Consider the following 13,236-nt stretch of genomic DNA (forward strand, 5'->3'; position numbering starts at 1 on the left):
TGTTAAGTTCCTACTCACTGTGGCCAGCCTTCAAATGTAGACACAGTGAATAATGCCAGCATGCCCATCAGCACATTGTCAAAGTTGAAATCACTGTTTTCCCAGACCCTCTCTTTCACCATGGGGTGGTTCATATCCCCGTCTTTATAGACCACAAACGTTCCCCTGAAATCAAACACATTTGATGACATCGTTAAGAGACCGTCGAGGGCTGTATGTCGAGCAGAGAAATGAAGAAAGGGAAACTGACCTGCACTCAACGGGAGTGTGTTTGGCTTCATCTGTGCAGCTGTAGAATCTGCCCTGTAAAATGAAACACAGGAAAGTTAAACCCTCTAAAAAAAACACACCTGTGATAAAAGTGTTAGACTGTACAGGTCAGTGGCGGAAGAAGTATTCAGTAACTTATATAAAAGTACTAATACCACATCGTGAAATTACTCCACAAGTAAAGGTCCTACAGACTTACTGAAGTAAAAGTACAAAAGTACCAGCATCAAAATGTACTTAAAGTATCAAAAGTACTCATTATGGAGAAGGGACCCACTCAGATTGTTGTATATATTCCACATATATTATTGGATTATCATTATTGATGCATTTATGTAAGCAGCATTTTAATTTTCTTAAGGTAGGGCTCATTTAAACTACTTAATATGCTGTTATGAGGTTTAATTAAAAAATGTTTAATTAATTTAAATTGATCATATTTTTTATGTTAAATCTTTACCTGAAAAGTAACTCAGGCTGTATGTAGTGGAGTAAAAAGTATGAAGTTATATAAAATGGATATACTCAAGTATAGTGCAAGTACCTAAAATTGTATTTAAGTACAGTACTTGAGCAAATGTACTTAGTTACATTGCACCACTGGTACAGGTGTATCTTATAAAATAACCACGAAGTGTAGCAATTAAAAGGCTGACAGCTTGAATACGTACCTTGAAGAGCTGCACTCCAATACATGCAAACATGAACTGAAGGAGTGTTGTTACAATCAAGATGTTGCCGATGGTTCGGATCGCTACGAACACACACTGGATCACACTCTGTGGGCAAGAAAGGACAGAAATTTGTCAGCTTTAAAAAGCAATCAAACTTTAATTTATATACACTAAATAAATCACAAATATATATACTGACTGACCAGAAAAACAGCAACACCTATGCAATATAAAGCAATACCCCTGCGATAAACAAGCACTTAATATATATAATTTAAATGTGATTTATTGATTCTTTTTGTCCCCTGTTTGAACTAAATAATATGACTGTTAGTAATGGTTGTAGACATCATTCAGCGCTATGATACTGGCAAATTTTTCAAAGGTTGAGGGATTCCAATTTATGTCAGTATCAATTAATTTACTGTTTGTTAATGTAGATGTAGCTGTATGTATATGTGCTGCTACCTTCCTTTATTTCTCTCATAATTTATGTTTTGTTTTATGGTATGCCTTATTTTATTAGGCGGCATATGCCTACATATAATATATATAATTTGAGCTGTTTACCTTTAGTCCCTTGGCTCTGTTGATGGCTCGAAGAGGCCTGAGCACTCGCAACACTCGGAGAATCTTGACCACAGAGATCGCACTCGAACTGAGAGCAACAAATCAAAATTTTTAGTGTCGAGGAAAACAGAAACATTTCAGCCCATAACGGATGATAAATGGGGGAGAAAGGGCTGTGAAATAGAGAGTATAAAGTATAAAACCACACTGGGGAAATGAGTGTTACCCTCACAACTTGACATTTTAAAAAGACATCACTGCAACAGTGACTCTTATTCATTTTTCTGTCAGTAGAGAACGGTGTGCAGTGTGTGTCGGGGGGGTTTCTACTCACTGTAAGAAGAAAGACGTGAGCGACACACTAACAACCAGCAAGTCAAGAAGGTTGAAAGCGTTTCTGCAGAATGAGCCGGTGTGTAGAAAAGCTCCATAGACTGTCATCTAGACATGAGTGAAGGAGTGGAGAAACAAACTGTTTGATCTCATGTTCAGGAAAGTCACATTCATGCTCTTATATGTCTTTGAATTCCACCATGTTTAATCACATTTTAAACCATTACCTTTAGTACGATCTCCACTGTGAAAACTGAAGTGAAAACATAATCTGCATAACCGAGCACCTGAGGATGAGAGAAACTAATATTAGTATTCAGTCTTGTTTATGTTGAATAATGAGGATATGGAAATGTTGTGCCTGTATGAAGCTGTGATGTGATCCCTCTTACAATGTTCCTGAATGAGTGAGATTTGATTGGATCCTCAGCGGCGAGGGAAATGCTACTGAGGATGATGAAGATGAGAATGAAGTTGGTGAAGTAGGGGTGATGGATGAGGTTGTGGCAGGCGACTCGCAAACTGAGAATGGGAAGGAAATTACAAAGAAAAGTGGATTATTTTTGCAATTTCCTGCTGTTAAAGGAATTGAAGTGGGGTTGTATGAGGTTGTTATTTGAGTTCATAGTCAGAGTATTGCCTACAGATATGTAATGTACTACTGCTGAGGGAGGCAGCAGCAAAAGTATTTTAGCCACCTGTATATATATATATATATATATATATATAAATATATATATAATGAATGAATGAATATATATATATATATATATAATATATTATATATATTCATTATATATATATATAATATATGAATATATACTACTATATCAGTGTATGCAATATTTAGAATATTTTAATTGCAGCCCTGTTTAAGTTTAGACTGTTATCTATGCTCATGCAAAAGCCACCAGACTCAATTGACAAAAACAGTAATTACCTCACAGAAAATATGAGTTTCTTGTCTTCTGATGCCTCAATCAATTAGTTTCTTTTTTGGTATTGTGCGAGTTTGGTGTTATGAAAGGTTGGTTAGTTCTTTAGTCTGGTGGCTTTGACAAGAACATAGAACAGCTTCAGTTCCCACAACATAAACATATACAAGGCTGTCTGACGGCAAAGTAAAGCAGTGAAAATATTAATAAATTATAAATATAACGTTCAGTTAGATTTTTTTAGGTGGCTAAGATCTGTTTAGCTGCTGCCCCAATCTAAAGCAGTACTGTGAGTAATACACTTACTATGGATAAGTAGCTCATAAAAGCCCACTTCATCCCTTTGAAGCATAGAACACAATGTATTGTATTTGTTACAAAAGATTACCAGTTTTTCTTTCCAAGAAGGAAGAAGGAGCTTCCGTCAGGGATTGGAACAATCTTCTCTTTGGGCCCTGAGAACTCAGGCTTTAATGGAGCAACACCTACAATAAAATAAAGAGCAAGCGAGAAACATATAAGAGATGGTTTATGTCTTTTATCAGCATGTCTGCTGTTCCTCCTGCAGGGAATGATGTCCGTCAGACTCACCCTCCAGACCCTCGATGGCCCTCAGCTCCTCATTTTCCTGCCAGTCATCCTCATCGTTCTACACCAGAGACAAAAGATCAGATGTTTGGCATTTTTCTTTTTAACTCTGTCTAACATGGTGTAGAAAACAGATAACACTATTCCATACCCCTGCATCTTCATCCTCTTTCTCCTCATCCTCATCCCACTCTTCTTCCTCTTCCTTTTTCTCCCTGAGGAAACAAACAAACTGCATTGAAGCTAAGACGGCTTGACTGAGAAATATTATTTTTGAATGTGCTTGATGCAGTAATCAGTTTAAGTGCAGCATAAAACAGAAGGATCATTCAGTTATAAATGTGTCCGACACAACTGTTCATATGATCCTCACTGATCATCTTTTCTTAAGTCAAACTTACTCGACTTGTTTCTTTCCGCCGCCTCCTGCCAAGTTGTCCACAGCGATAGCCAAGAAGACATTAAGCAGGATGTCTGGTCACAAAATTAAGGAGTCCAAGTTGCTCCATTTGGAATTAAAAATGTATCATTTAACATTCTGCAACAGGGGAATGAATGTGCACAAACGCTTGAAAAGGATACAGTTACCACAGACGAAGAGGATGACGAAATAAATGCACACCACCATGTTGGGGAAGATCGGCCCCCCGTAAGCCATGATGCCATCGTACATCACAGCGTTCCAATCCTCTCCAGTGAGGATCTGCACAGAGACAGAGACACAGTATACAGACAGAGTTGGAATAAATGCCATAATATATAAAATAGCTGCCTAGAAAGGGTATTAAAATGGTGAGCTATAGAGGAGAGGAGATATAAATCACCTGGAAGCAAGTGAGCAGAGCCTGGGGGAAGGAGTCAAAAGTACTTCTCTTCATCTGAGTCTCGTCAAAGTTGAATTTGCCTCCAAACAGCTGCATGCCCAGCAAGGCGAAGATGATGAGGAAGAGGAAGAGCAGGAGCAGAAGGGAGCAGATAGCTTTCATAGAGTTGAGCAGCGAGTTGACCAGGTCGGACAAAGCAGCCCAGTGCCTGGAAATAACAAAATGAAAGGTCACGATTAAAAAAACACAAATAGCGTTCATGCATTCAAACACACAAGCTTACTAACACCTCCAAGCCACATTTCAAAATGATACATACAAAGTAACATTTGCTACAGACTGGCAAAGCTTTGTGGGTCAATGAACTGATGGACCAACAGAACAAGATACAGAGCTGCTGATTGCAGCTAAAATGTTACAACCTTAGACATAACATTATTATAAACTTCTAGACGAACCATAAATGGATTTTTATTTTGAAAATTGTATGGGGCAGTAACACAGCAATGGAAAAAGGAGGTCTGTTGAGTTCAATAATGCCTCCCAAAATGCCTGCCTGTGTATGTCTAACTATCTGTGTGTGTGTGTGTGTGTGTGTGTCTTTCTACAAAGTTTGGTCATGTTACATGAATTTTTAAACAAGTCATGCCCCTTTTTGTTATGGGCCACTCCCACTATGACACCCTGATTTTGCAAATTGGCATGCATATAAATTATCTGTCCTTATTCCAAAACCTTCCACAAAAGGTGTGTAAGTCTATGAATCAATTTACAATTCATGCACTTATTTGTGATAGGCTACTCCAAATTACCTGGCCCCTTTTAGCCAATTGGCATGAACACAGACTTGACCTCCATGGCAAATATCAGCCTCTTAGGGCAAAAACTGAGGCCACAAAAGAGTGAGGAAATTATATTTCTAACTATAACTATATTTCTTTCCCTGTGCAGCCGACTTTTAACACCAATTACCGAGTCATCTTGAATATCCTGAGCAGTCGGATGCAGCGCAGCACAGAGATGCCGATGGGCGGGATGACTTCTAACTCTACAAGCAGCGTCTCGAGGATGCCGCCGCACACCACGAAGCAATCAAAGCGGTTGAACAGCGCCATGAAATAGATCTGCAGGCCGAAGGCATACATCTTCATCAACATCTCCAAAGTGAACAGCAGCAGCAGGATCTTGTTGGCTCGCTCTAAAGGGACGGACAGAGAGGAAAATGTGGAGTTATGTTGAGAGTTGAGCAGCAAATGTTAAAATAAAGGAGGAATGGGTTCTTACCTTGCATCTCTGTGAGCCACTTTGGCTGTCCGTAATGTTCAGAGGCACTGGCCACTGTGTTGAGAAACACCAGAAGGAGCACTAACCAGTAGAAGTTAGTGGTCTTGACGGCCACACGGCAGTTCTTCCTCATTGTATGATTCAGCTGGCATAACTGGTCACTAAATAAGAGGAGAAATAGTATTTTGAATGAGGTGTGCATTTTGACGAAGATGTAATTAAACTAATAAAATTTATAAGGGGTGCTTTGGATTGAGCCCTTTTTCATTTTCTCATCTTACCAGAAGCTATTGGCCATCATCTTTGCCCTGAGAAAACAAGAAAATGTGCAAAACATGAATTGACTTCATTAACGTTCTGCCAGTAAAGAATCAAAAACAATGTTGTGATTTCTCTGCTGCCTTACATGAGAGAAGCACAGAAGCCATTGTCATCATCGAGATATGCTATATCATCATCCGAGTCGGACTCTGTTGAGACAAGTATCATCTATTAGAGAGAATTGCATAAAATAAGCACAATAACAGAAGGCGACAGCTGACATACCTCCTCCATCCTCACTGTGTTTGTACCAGCCAAACTTCTTCATCATCTTTTTCTTTGCGATTGCAGCACCTTAAAAGTCAAATAGAGGCAGATTATGTATACAAATAAAGTTACATGTAAATGTTTTGGTAAATCTACATAAATATGCATTAAACTGACGTTTGTTTCCTTCTTCATCCACATCCTCTGCCTCTATAAGCCAGTCCATGTATCCTATCATGTCCTCTTCCATCTGCTTGCTCTCCTGTGCCTTCTGCAGCTCGCCACGAGCCACGGCCTTCTCTCTTTCCTTGGAGAACTCTCTGTGTGCAAACACAAACTCAAGAAACTCAGGAAAACATGCAAGACAAATGTTTGGAATTTAGTTTGTTTCTCATAACACACATTTAATGCACAGAAAGCTGCAGAAACCTACCCGCTCAACACACCCAATACGAGATTGATGATGAAAAAGGATCCGAAGATGACCAAAGAAACAAAGTAAACCCATGGAATCTCAAAGCCAATGGCATCGTTCATCTGTGCAGAAAGGCAGAGACAGAAAGTACAGATAAGTATTTTCTGATACAACAAACAGATGTAAAACTGTGAAGAATCCAGGAGCATGTCTGTGTACCCAGTAGAGAACATCTGTCCAACCCTCCATAGTGATGCACTGGAAAACTGTCAGCATGGCGAAGAAGACATTGTCGAAGTTTGTGATGCCGCCGTTGGGGCCCTCCCACTTGCCTCTGCACTCAGTCCCATTCCCGATACAAAAGCGCCCGCTCCCGGCAAATGCACAAGGTGACGGATCATCTTCCACCATGAGACCTGGAGCAGAGAGCAGCAGTGAGTGCACACATACAATAAAATATGGGCACTGTACGTAAATGTGTTTGAGTTTGGAGAGCACAGACCTGAGGCGGAGGAGTAGCACGTCTTGTGCATCCTGCCGATAAAAAGCTCCAAGCCGATGATGGCGTAGATGATGATGACAAACATGACCAACATACCAATGTGCAATAGAGGGACCATGGCCTTCATGATGGAGTTCAAAACAATCTGTAAACCTGACAAGGCAAACACACTGTTCAGTGGTGCATGTGGGATGAAGAACAGGAAAGCTGGGCCCCAGTGCACGCTAGTTACTAGTTATGAAGCACACACCCACACATATAGACATAAACACAACATTAGGCATATATTTATTTTACCAACAACGTGTTGGAGTTTACAGTTGCGTCGAGTTGGCTTGCAGATGTGCTCAGCTTGTCTGCACAGTTAATCGAAATTTAATCAAAATCTCAAAATGGACTGGGACTAAGTTAAAATCACAGGAAGGTGCAATATTTGTCAAAGTCAAAAATATTAGGGGTGTAACATATATCAATCTCCTTCACTGCATTTGAAGTGATGATATCCATGTCATCATTAAGATACGCCTTTATTTTGTAATTCCAATTTTATATACATTATTTTTTTTATAAAAATGATATATTGCTTTTCATTGAAATGTCTGGATTATGAATGAAATTATTAAATCATGTTTTAAGATGCTTTTTGTGAGTCGATATAAATGTAATTGATTGTGTTAAATGTGCATATGGTAACATCTCATACCAACCGCAGGCCCCTGGATTAAATCAAATCAAAATCATATGGTGACAGACATTGTGATATCGGCAAATATAGTTGTCCAAAGAAGCAATATAATATTGTATATATATATAAATATATGTATATATAATGTGTGATTTACATCCCTACAAAATATGTGTAAAAACCCAATTCTGAATTAAGTATTGTGGTGCTGCAAAGTGACCCAGTCTAGAAATTAAGTTCTGCAAATTAAAAAAGAAAAATCTTTGTTCTGTGCAGCAAAAATTCATTTTAAAATATTATTTATTTATTTATTTGCATTTGCTAGTAATCGCAATCAAATTTTTTTTTACCAAATTGTGCAGCCATATTTAAAACTAACTAACTACCATGTATCACATTGTATTGTCACATGATCAAATAGACTTGATATTGCACAACATCAACATAAACATTACACAGCAATCATTATTGCATATCCGTATATGAGAAAATACAGAAGAAAATAATTTATTCATTGACTTGAATTGTTCTTTTATAGTTTATTTGTAGTTTTTATAGTTTATGTGAAATAAGCATATCATTTGTAGTAGTTTGAGGACAATTCTCAACCAAACACTGAGTTGTTTAAGGGCCCACCCCACAAGCTTCAGTGCAACAACACTGCCTGTACTGTCTTTACTGTCTTTACTTTAAGTAGACATTCACATGAGAGACTCACTTGGCACTCCAGATACGAGCCGAAGCGGTCGTAACACTCTGAATGCTCTGAGAGCTTTGACGTCCAGACCTCCAGGTTTTCCTGCAGCGTGATGAGCTTCTCCTGGCTTATGATCTGTCATGCCCTCTGCTATCACACTGAACAACCTGTACAGACACACACAACAGCTGTTAGAACTTCTTATTAGTGACAGGACATTTGCAGATGCAAATTGTGACTGCACGAAGCACCAAAATACCCGACAATGACGATAACGAAATCAAGCAAGTTCCATCCGCTGCGTATGTAGGCGCTGGGGTGCATGACTAAGCCATAGGCAAGAATTTTAGTGAAGGTCTCGATGGTGAAGATGACGAGGAAGACGTACTCAACTTGTTCCTGAGAACAAAAGAAAAAGCAACATATGGATGCAAAATTAGAATGACCCTTTTAAAAAGTCAGTGAGTGCGTCTGAAAGGAAAAATATGGAAGAGCATTGAAGAAAATGTCATGTTATTGTGCCGGTAAAATAAAGACATTTAGAAACAGACTTCTCTTCGTCACATACAGGAATAAGTGGCATTAACTGACTTTTTCATGCGTCTTTCTTTAAACCATGTGCGTTTATCATTAAAGGCTGACTGCAGTGGCTTCCTAACCTCTTAACCCACTGCCAAACCCATGTTTAAGCCTGTCACAGGATCCCTTTTCTGTAACCTTCAGCTTAAAGCTTCTAATCATCGCTACCACTGTCAGTAGACTGTTACCTGGGCTGACACTATAATCTAGACAAACTGTGGTTTAACGTAAGATGACTGGAATTCACCAAAATCAGCAACATTCAATGCAAAACTGGATGATTTTAACTGATAATACTGTCAAGTCACTAAAGAGAAGTGTATGTTAAACTGCCAGCTTACCTCCTTTGTGCAATCCAATAAAGAGATCGACTAACACCTATCCTGCTACAAGTCTAAGTATCTGTGTGTCCCTGCTTCCCTATTTTTTCACTAGACTGATCAAAACTCTAACTCAGCAGTTTGCTTTCTGTATACAAGGACTGGAGAGGAAGACTGTTGTTATTCCATTGTTGGAAACAATAATATGATGATTTTTTTGCAAATACATAAAGCTGTTTGTGGGTCACACTGGCTCATATTTCCAAATTGCAAAAGAAAAACAGGCTTGTTTTCAGTTTGACTGCTGTGTGATTTGTCATTTTTTTACCTATGAAATAATAATGGCCAGAAAGAAAGAGACAGAGTGAGAGATAGAGATAGAGAGAGATGAGGCAGATGGTTGGTGTTTAAGTCAGTCATGATCCCTGACAGGGTCACCTTAACGAGGTCACACTGCAACATTTCCCCTCTAATACCTTTACCATCCAACACATTACAGTCACCTCCTCACTAACTCATTAAAATACCTACTGATGAAGCCTCAAATGACTCAGAGGACGTGAGATGGTGTAAATGAGACTCTGACATACGTTACAGGGACTGAGTTCACCTTTACACCTTCATTCATTCTCCTTCAAGGGATCCAGTTGCTGTCTGAAACTTTTTACAGTGAAGACAGCTCTGTGTGATCAAAGAGCTCCAGCGTCTGTTTGAAGTTCATGCTTCATGTGATATTCTGCATGTCGGGCCCTCTAAGATCTCTCTTGAAGTATTTTCTTTCTCACATATCCTGTGAATGACTGATCTCTGTATCTATTTGTCTAAGCATCACTATAGCAGACTATGTATGGGTGCATCAATCATACAAATAAAGGATTAACACCTAGTACAGGACTTTCTTGTTTCAGGACATTCACCCAGGTTATAAAATCCTTATTTTATGATGTATTCTGTGACTGTGCAGTAGGTCGTATTGTTTGCTATGTTAAGTTGTTGGGTATTTTAAATATGAAGTGTATGTGTTAGAGGTGCAGCTTCCTTAATGTGTGCAGATTTTTTGTAGAGAATGCAGCCGGTGCCAGAACACATTGGTGAGATAAAGATTTCTTTAGTAATTCTGTAAGTGTTAATAAGCAGTTTTTCACCTTTTCTTTACTATGTCATACTGCCATTACTGTAAATTAGGCTATTAATCTCTTCCATGAGATATTGCAGCAAAAAACTTATGTTTGAGTCTAACTTATCTTTTTAAATACCAAGATCAGCGTACCATGAACTTTCAAAATGACTTCAGTTAAGCTACTGTATATCTTTCTCAGTGGAAACTCACCAGTTGGTGATTGGTAGCGTTGGAGTCGTCATCTGGGTACGGCTTGGTGACGCCCATGGCCACGCAGTTGGCAAAAATGGCAAGTAGAATGAAAATATCAAAGGGCTTGAGGATTGAAGTTAAGAGCAAAACAGTGAGGTCTTGAATATACAAAGGACAGCAAAATACATACTTAACCTTCCCACACCCCAACATATACTCATGAACCTGAGATTTATACAATATAATACATTAACATTTCATGAAGGACTGTATGGTGATGATGGATTAATTTGCAAAAAGAGATATCTCCATTTCATTCATTTAGTGAGTGTTAACTTGGAAATATAAGTTGTTCTGGTGTCGTGTTTTTTAAAATTTTATTTACACTCAAATTAATGTAAATCAAAATGGTGTTGTTTACTTATTTTATGAATGGCTCTTATCTGTTTTTGCATTTGAAATCTTTATATATCACCAACATGCAGCGACTCAGAGAAGGATATTTCCACTCCACCAGGGCCAGTGCTGCCATTCGGATAGGGTTGCTGAGTGTGAGGCAGCAGAGGGCTCGGGGGGCCCTGAGGGCAGACTTGTTCGCCTGCATTGCCTTCTTGGCCCCCCCTCCTCTTTTCCTGGCCGAGCCAGTTGACCCGAGGGTGTCTGACTTTCCTCCATCCCCCCCAGGGGGAGCATCTGTTGAAAAACAAATAAACAAAAAACATAGTTATTATGTTATTCTGTGATTTCAAACATCCTGAATGTGAAGTAAAAACGAAAATACAGGTAGAGAAGCGGATCTGTTGTATTGGTCGATACCTTTACTGTCATTCAAAGTGAAAACAAGACACCCAGCTATTCTTACTAACTTCCCTCACATCATGTACTTATTTCATTAATAACAGCAGCCCACATTTTATTATCAAGCACAATTAAGATTTAATGTGTAGCTGTAGCAGCAGAAAGGTGTTCTGCCTGAAGGCCTTATATTATAAGACCAGATGTGACCTACTTCTTTATTAGGAGCAGCGTGGCACTTAGCCCAGCACTATCCCCTCAGCAGGCCCATGATCACCTGTTGACAAGGCCCTGCACAAATAATAAGCCTGCAGGTACATTTATTATCTCACCCAGGTGAGAAATACAGAGGAGGAGCCATAAATATGGACAGATAAAAGCTAAAACATACATATTTATTGTGGAAATATAGTCTGTGATGTTACATCATTAGTGTAAAGGGTATAAAGTAGCCTATGCTTCACTATCATTAGTGAAGCATACACTTTCATTACCTTCGCTGAATGTCTGCATGTATTATTTTAAGAAAAAATATGAATCTTCCACCAGTGCCACCTGCAATTTACTATGATTTCTATTCAGTATATAACTTTACAGAACGTTGAGCCTCACACATAAGACACACAACTTATGTTGAGGTGCAAGAAACTTTAAAATTAAAGTTTAAACATTGTTTTAACTATAATCAACTACTTTGTACTAGCTCAGCTGGAGGTTCATCAAAGCCATATTACTACACTTATTCAGAAGAATACCACATAATACAAAAAAAAAGCCTAAATGATCTTTCTCACAGTGTTGCAGACATTACTTGTATTCATTTATTCAGGATTTTATTATTGCTCTTAGTATGACGTAATCAGGCTGTCTCATTTTTCAAGAGACTACTAACTGAATTTCCCCTCGGGGATTAATAAAGTCATTTTGATTTGATTTGATTGATTGTAATGACCATGTTATTGATGTGTTTCTATCATAACGCTGTCTATTTCAGCTGTATCTTGTGCTATGAAAGGTGCTTTATTGATCATTTTGTTATGCATAACTTGACATGTATAATTCGCATGTTCTTAGTATGCTCTACAGTGACCTGAAGGAGTTCCTACCTTTCTTTGCGTCCATATCCGCAGTTTAACACCACGAAATCACTTCAGAAAACCCACCATCAACTCGTCAGGGGATCTGCGATGCGTATTGGATCACAGTTATGAATTTGGGCCCAAAAAGTGAGACTTTCTGAGGGGTTGAAAAAAAAGAGGACCATCTGCTGCCTGTCATTTCATATCCTCACGCAGCACTCCGGTGCAGCTGAGAGGCTACAGGCCATCCTGCTCACCTTCTGCTTTTAGAAATCCAATTAAAGCCGATTTCTATTAATTTCTTACGCGTGGAAAAAAAAAAACTGCAGTCGCTTTTATCCACGCAGGCACAAAACGACGAGGAGATATTAAAACAAACGCGTCCCCATGTCAGCGATGGTCAGCCGGCGGGATTAAACTAGTTGAGCCGTTTAAAAGGATGACAGTGGAAATCTTCCCAGAAGGCGCAGGTAAACTCAGGAGATACCCTGTGGCTCTGTGGGGCTTCGCTGCTACAGAGGAATATTAAAAAAGTAATATCAGGATATAAAAATTACACCTTTGCAAGTTAGAGAATATTTCAGGACCTTGGACAGAAGCAGCTGGTGGGTGCAGTACCAGCTGAGAGACGAAGGGGGGCGCTCATTCACAGTGAATAGACGGACAGTGATTGAGCCCAAGTGCAAGTAATATTTATAATGTCACCAGTTATTATCTTCCATCACTACATGATAGCTGGCTTTCTAAAGCTAGAGCCCTGTGAAATAATAACACCGTCTCAAGTCTTAAAGAACATCTGATGCCTTTATTGCTTTTTTTATTATCAGCTTTTGAAGATAAATAAGT

At 38.9% G+C, this 13,236-nt stretch overlaps 2 protein-coding genes across 2 annotated transcripts in view; both read right to left on the reverse strand.

Annotated features, from left to right (window-relative positions):
* The window catches only part of LOC131971730 (voltage-dependent L-type calcium channel subunit alpha-1F-like), a 23,948-nt gene extending 18,005 nt beyond the window's left edge, over positions 1-5,943 (reverse strand). The window contains exons 1-17 of the mRNA XM_059333300.1: positions 5,885-5,943; positions 5,760-5,786; positions 5,479-5,639; positions 5,167-5,392; positions 4,195-4,402; positions 3,953-4,073; positions 3,772-3,844; positions 3,522-3,585; positions 3,374-3,431; positions 3,171-3,267; positions 2,240-2,369; positions 2,075-2,134; positions 1,849-1,955; positions 1,515-1,602; positions 942-1,049; positions 251-303; positions 19-165 (exon numbers count right to left, since the gene is read on the reverse strand). Of these exons, the coding sequence (XP_059189283.1) occupies positions 19-165; positions 251-303; positions 942-1,049; positions 1,515-1,602; positions 1,849-1,955; positions 2,075-2,134; positions 2,240-2,369; positions 3,171-3,267; positions 3,374-3,431; positions 3,522-3,585; positions 3,772-3,844; positions 3,953-4,073; positions 4,195-4,402; positions 5,167-5,392; positions 5,479-5,639; positions 5,760-5,786; positions 5,885-5,886 (1,730 nt within the window). The 5' untranslated portion in view covers positions 5,887-5,943. The remainder of the gene's footprint in view (positions 1-18; positions 166-250; positions 304-941; positions 1,050-1,514; positions 1,603-1,848; positions 1,956-2,074; positions 2,135-2,239; positions 2,370-3,170; positions 3,268-3,373; positions 3,432-3,521; positions 3,586-3,771; positions 3,845-3,952; positions 4,074-4,194; positions 4,403-5,166; positions 5,393-5,478; positions 5,640-5,759; positions 5,787-5,884) is intronic.
* LOC131971557 (voltage-dependent L-type calcium channel subunit alpha-1D-like) lies at positions 5,933-12,433 on the reverse strand. Its single transcript, XM_059333066.1, has 10 exons — positions 12,418-12,433; positions 10,992-11,209; positions 10,535-10,639; positions 8,565-8,704; positions 8,327-8,472; positions 6,838-7,076; positions 6,440-6,543; positions 6,184-6,326; positions 6,025-6,093; positions 5,933-5,967 (listed from the first exon to the last, which is right to left on the reverse strand). The coding sequence occupies exons 1-10, from the start codon at positions 12,431-12,433 to the stop codon at positions 5,933-5,935; spliced, it is 1,215 nt and encodes a 404-aa protein (XP_059189049.1).
* Between the last annotated feature and the right edge of the window lie 803 nt (positions 12,434-13,236).

This window comes from Centropristis striata, chromosome 5, assembly GCF_030273125.1.
Source record: "Centropristis striata isolate RG_2023a ecotype Rhode Island chromosome 5, C.striata_1.0, whole genome shotgun sequence".
NCBI lineage: Eukaryota > Metazoa > Chordata > Actinopteri > Perciformes > Serranidae > Centropristis > Centropristis striata.

Coding starts and splice junctions, on each gene's coding strand:
- LOC131971557 (XM_059333066.1), bottom strand. Junction 8,705..10,534: donor ACGCTACCAATCACCAACTG/GTGAGTTTCCAC, acceptor TTTTGTTCTCAG/GAACAAGTTGAGTACGTCTT. Junction 6,094..6,183: donor GGATGAAGAAGGAAACAAAC/GTCAGTTTAATG, acceptor TTGACTTTTAAG/GTGCTGCAATCGCAAAGAAA.